This window comes from Cuculus canorus, chromosome Z (assembly GCF_017976375.1).
Source record: "Cuculus canorus isolate bCucCan1 chromosome Z, bCucCan1.pri, whole genome shotgun sequence".
In the NCBI taxonomy this organism is placed as follows: domain Eukaryota; kingdom Metazoa; phylum Chordata; class Aves; order Cuculiformes; family Cuculidae; genus Cuculus; species Cuculus canorus.
The window spans coordinates 52539615-52545614 of NC_071441.1; the positions used below are offsets into that span (position 1 = coordinate 52539615).

A 6000-nucleotide genomic window follows, 5' to 3' on the forward strand; every position below is an offset into this window, starting at 1 on the left:
AAGAAAACAAAGGGAAAAGCAAAGGGGCACTTAAATAAAATACATTTTATTTCTTTAGGAAATCAGGCTAAAAGTCCTATGTTGTGTTATCATATAACTTGCAGTGAAGAAGCATGAAGTGACTCACAATTACCACCTGTCACGCTTCAGTAACCACTAATTTCTTGCTCTTGCTCATCTGGTCTAGTTCTTTTGTAAAAAAGGGGGAAAGAAAAAAATGGCAAATTGAGACATGTATTTTCACTGAGACTAACCCTTCCTGGGATTTCATACTACAGCTAAAGAAAAATGCATCAGAGTTTTCTTGGTTTTAGTTTGCCTTTGGAAAGCTGGTTTTTTTTTTTTTTTTTTTCTTTTCAGGGATAATTCCATATTCAGTCTTACCTTGAGTTCAGGACACTTACAGCTCTCTGGATGAAATGGGTACTGTCCGGGCCTCCACAATCTCAAGTTTAGTAATGGTATTTGTCATCATTTATCACACACGGAGAAAATGCTACTGCTATTTTTTTTTTCCTCTCCAATGCAACCAGTTGTTTCAAAGTTTGTCTCACTTTTAAGTCAAAGAATCATATCATAGCTGAGTTGCTTATCACAAGAGAAAGAAAATTTGGAACCATTCTGGCATGACTTACTACTGCATAGTTCCACCACTTCTTATTAAAGACAGATATTTCTCAATTAAAACCTCCAGACTTGAACGTACACACCCCTTACGCAACACACATCCAACTCTGACTTTTTCTTAACTTTTACATTAACAGAGAACTCATCTATTCACTCACTCTGCTAGTCGGCTCTGATAAGCAGAGACTCTGTGGTCTTCGTTACAAATCAAATAGTTCTCTGAGAAAGCTTTCCACACCAGATGGTGTAGACGCTGAAACTAACAGATCTCCCGTTTCCTTCTGCTACCCCCCTGTGGAGCGCGGGGTGTAGTGCAAAGGAAAATACCAGTAAAAACGCACAAACTCCAACCCTGAATGTAGTCAAGCTTTAGGGAAGAACTACATTATTGTTTGCAGCAGCACTGATGGGTCTGTTCCCACGTTATTCATGTTGCTTGTTTATCATAAATGTTCAGACCGTCAGATTGCCCAAGAAAACCCTGAAAACTATATAAATTTTAGGATGAATAATTTTTTGCCTGAAGAATCACGTAATAAGTGTGTGACAGAAGTAATCACTCAAAACCAACCAAAGACCGCCTTAAACATTGTTAATGCATGCATTCTGTAAACATGGAAGACTACTAAATTAACATAAGCCAGGATCAAAAAAACAGTCTAGAAAAAAGAATGGTTCCTTCAGTAACTTAGCTAGCTGTAGTTTTGTACAAGGCTTGTTCTATCACAGAATCACAAGGTTGGAAAGGATCCATTGGATCATCGAGTCCAACCATTCCTAACACTCCCTAAACCATGTCCCTAAGCACTTCATCCACCCGTTCCTTAAACACCTCCAGGGAAGGTGACTCGACCACCTCCCTGGGCAGCCTGTTCCAGTACCCAATGACTCTTACTGTGAAGAATTTTTTTCTGATATCCAACCTGAACCTCCCCTGGTGGAGCTTCAGGCCATTCCTCCTTGTCCTGTCCTCTGTCACTTGGGAGAAGAGGCCAGCTCCCTCCTCTCCACAACCTCCTTTCAGGTAGTTGTAGAGGTCTCCCCTCAGCCTCCTCTTCTCCAGGCTAAACAACCCCAGCTCTCTCAGCCGCTCCCTGTAAGACTTGTTCTCCAGCCCCCTCACCAGCTTTGTTGCTCTTCTCTGGACACGCTGCAGAGCCTCAACATCGTTCTTGTGGTGAGGGGTCCAGAACTGAACACAGTATTCAAGGTGCGGTCTCACCAGTGCTGAGTACAGAGGGAGAATAACCTCCCTGGACCTGCTGGTGACCCCATTTCTGATACAAGCCAAGATGCCATTGGCCTTCTTGGCCACCTGGGCACACTGCTGACTCATGTTCAGTCGGCTGTCAACCAGCACCCCCAGGTCCTTTTCTTCTGTGCAGCTCTCCAGCCATTCTTCCCCCAGTCTGTAGCGCTGCATAGGGTTGTTGTGCCCCAAGTGCAGGACCCGACATTTGGCCTTGTTAAACCTCATGCCATTGGTCTCGGCCCAGCAGTCCAGCCTGTTCAGATCCCTTTGCAGAGCCTCCCTACCCTCCAGCAGATCGACACTTCCTCCCAGCTTAGTGTCATCTGCAAACTTGCTGACGGTGCACTCAATGCCTTCATCCAGGTCATTGATAAAGACATTGAACAGAGCTGGACCCAGTACTGAGCCCTGAGGAACCCCACTTGTGACTGGCCTCCAGCTGGAGTTAACTCCATTGACCACCACTCTCTGGGCCCGGCCATCCAACCAGTTTTCAACCCAGGAGAGTGTGCGCCTGTCCAGGCCAGAGGCTGACAGTTTCTGAAGCAGAATGCTGTGAGAAACTGTGTCGAAGGCTTTACTGAAGTCCAAGAAGACTACATCCACAGCCTTTCCCCCATCCAGTAGTCGAGTGATTTTGTCATAGAAAGTGATCAGGTTAGTTTGGCAAGATCTGCCTTTTGTAAACTCATGTTGACTGGGCCTGATCACCCGGTTCTCTTGCATGTGCTTCATGATAGCACTCAAGATTACCTGTTCCATGACTTTCCCTGGAACAGTGCCTTATGACCTAAGTTTGTGAACACCCAAAAGGGAATGCTCACCTGTGTCAAGTTTTATGTCTTTTGAAGTGAAAGTTGTTGGGATTGAGGAAAACAGTGCAACGATGGAAATAACTTTTATGTCATGTAGCTGGTATTTTGGGAATGCAGTGCTTTACGGTTGGTATGAACACACAGACCCAGCACTGTAACAGACAATTCCTGTACCAGAAAGCAGCACGAGGCTCGGTCTGCTCATGGCAGCATAGGTCAGGGGAAGTTGCTATCAGATTTGATCTTGGGGTCCCTACTCTTCTGCTGCAGTGGTATCAATAAGTGCTTGCGCTGCACTGTTCTGTCCCAGAGCAGGCTTTTACACCAATGGCCACACTGTCAGAAACAGGAGCAGTGCAACAAGCTGGCAAGGAGAACAGAGAGCACGGAAGAGCCAGACTACTAAGAATTTGCTTTTGCCTTCTTCCTCCCTATAGAACATCTCAGCAGTGGTTTGGTCAACCTTTAAGCTACCTTAAGCAACACTGGCTAGAGAAATGCTAGGCTCACAATACTTCACAGGAGAGCTACTATAGTGCAAGGAAAGTTAGGCCATCAGAGGCTTCTTGAAGCTACTGCTTTTCCAACCATGTACCAATTTAGAGCCGGCAGCTTCAACCCTAAAATTCACTTTACCTCTCTGCAGGAGATTTTTCCTCCAGTTCACATAATCTCCAGGAATATCAATTGTGTCTGGGAGCTGGAAACTCTAAAATCTGATTCTGTATTAAATTCTGTTTTACAGACTTCCTAGTAAATCATCAAATGGAATGCAGCTGCTGTAGGCTCTGTGCAGAGATACTCTGCCAAGAAAACTGAGGTCGCAGCAGCCCTGGCACTGAAAGCAAGGAATGGCAGAGTAGTTGATTCAGGGAGAAGAGTCTCACCTCTCCTCAGAAGGCAGTGTCACTTCTAGGAGTAAAGTCAAGAATGGAAAGATGCAAGACTGCATGCTCCATTCCAGACTTTGCACCCTAGAAAGCGACATGAAGGACGTAATCTGCAAAAATTAATGGAAGCTGTGGCTAATTTGACATTCAATCTAAAGTAAAAAGGTATTGCAGTGGAATGAAACATGAAGTATTTTACTATGATATAGTCCATCTCAAACACATGGACAAAGAAGACCAAAAGTGAAACCTAACAAAAAACAGTTATCACACCAGTAAACACAAAATCAAAAGCGCTTCTCTGCGGGATTCCAAATACTGATCACACTTAAGTGTATGCCATTCTTCACCTGCTGTTCAGTGAAATTCTTCAAACAGGTTCAAGCACAATACACACAATCATCAATGCAGTTACAGTCCATGCTCGTCCATCTGAGGGCCTTTAACACCAACCAGTAAGTACCGTGATAATCAACTGTGAGTTTTTGTGACAACGAACAAATACACCTGAATTCCTGTCCTCTAGTTTGGGGAACTGAGAATAGGAAGAGGATGGCATTAAAATGACTTTCACTTAACAAGAGATAAACAGAAAGCAATTTACAGCTGAGAGGATAAATCCACTGTCTCTGCAAAATAAAGGCAGCTTATGATAGAATTCTATGCACAAAAGCAACAGTGATAGTGCTCCTCAGGAAACAGAATTATGTTTGGGTCAAAAATGCAAACCCAGAGTTTCAGCCCCACTGGCCTGCACATGTTTGGTGCAGGTGATACCAAAAATGCCTGCAGATAAACTCTCTTAAGACTCACTTTGGACTTTTAGAAAGCAAGCATTCTTTGTTGCAAGGCAACACGAGGCAGTGATTTCAATCGATCCTGTGCAGCGAGACTAAAGCTGGGTACAGAATTTATTTCCCACTTATATGCAAATGTATACATTTTCCCAGAAATATTATGATTTCTCTTACTTTCCAGGGGCTAATTTTAACGTCATTGTGAACTTCACAGCAGTCAAATCTCTTGCTGTTTCGGAGCCAGCTCCAGCTCTGCCTGACCTTGCCTTTGAGATGAGGAAAGGCTGAAAACAACAGGTGGTCATAGAAGAAGACACATCTGTTCAGGGCAGATCATACTTCACACAAGATCACCTCCGAAAGAATTTACAGCATCTGGAAAAATATTATGTGGAAAAAAAATACTAGAACCCCTCACTATGCTATCAGAGGCACATTCTGTCTAACTTTCAGAAAATACAGCTACTTGCATGAACTCAACTTTAGCTTAAATGCAAATATTCCACTTTTTGTAATAGTAACTGATACAAGAAGCAGTTAATATTACAAAAAAGTGGAATATTTTTGGAGATAGAGTTTTGTATAAGTAATTGTGTTCTTTGCAGGTTAGACAGAATGTCCCTCTGATGGCAGGTTTGCCTTGAGACAGTTTTTCCAGACATTGCTCTTCTTTGGAGATGATAATGTCTTGTATGATCTGTGCTGAGCAGCAGTGCCTGCTGGAACCCCCTCTGTTCGCAGCCTTTCCTCGTCTCAAAGGCAAGGTCAGGCAGAGCTGGAGCCAGCTCCGAATCAGCAAGGGATTCGACTGTTGTGAAGCTCATAATGACACTGAAATCAGCCATTGGAAAGGAATGTGCACAAGATTTCTGGGTAAATTTATATATGTAAATGAAAAACACACCCTGTCCCCAGCTCTTGTCTCGCTGCACAGGATCGATGGAGATCGCTGCCTCGCGTTGCCCAGCCCTGATAAGGGATGCTCGCTCTCTAAATCTCCAGAGTGAGTCCCAGACGGTTCACTCCGCGGCGCTCCCGGTGCCGGCCCCGCCCCCCCACGCACCGCCTTGCTGGGGGGGGGGGGGGAGGCAGTGGGGGAGGGCGGGCAGCAACGCGCGTGGCTCCAGAGGCCGCGTTCCCGCCCGGCGTGTCAGAAGGCGGGAAGGGACGGCGCGGAGCGGAGAATGGGGAAGGCGCGAAGAGGCAGCGCCGACGCGCCCGCGCTCCCGCTGCGACGCGCGCACAAACCATCCTGGCGCCAGGCGCCGCCTCCTCCTTCCCGAACCGCCGAGACGAGCGGGCCGGCGCTTACCTTTACGGCCGCGGCGGCCATGTTGGCGGGAAGGGAAAGACAGAGGGGGCGGGAGAGCGGGCGGTGCTGGCAGGCGGCCAGTCCGCCGCGCGCCGCCAGGGGCCCCGCCCCGCCTCGCGCTTCCGCGTGCCGTGCGCACCGCCGGCCGCCAGGGGGCAGCGCCCGCGCGCGCGGGGCGGGGTGTGGAGTGGAGGGGACGGGCCGAGGGGGGGGCGCCTGGGCTGATGCGGTACCTGAAGGGGCTCCAGGAACGGTGGAGAGGCGGCTTTTTACAAGGACGTGGGGTAGTGGGACAAGAGGAAATGAG

General features: G+C 47.0%; 1 protein-coding gene across 1 annotated transcript in view; it reads right to left on the reverse strand.

Annotated features, from left to right (window-relative positions):
* MTAP (methylthioadenosine phosphorylase) overlaps positions 1-5764 on the reverse strand; it is a 34530-nt gene extending 28766 nt beyond the window's left edge. Inside the window, exon 1 of the mRNA XM_054054834.1 lies at positions 5694-5764. Within this exon, the coding sequence (XP_053910809.1) occupies positions 5694-5714 (21 nt within the window). The 5' untranslated portion in view covers positions 5715-5764. The remainder of the gene's footprint in view (positions 1-5693) is intronic.
* Positions 5765-6000: the final 236 nt, after the last annotated feature.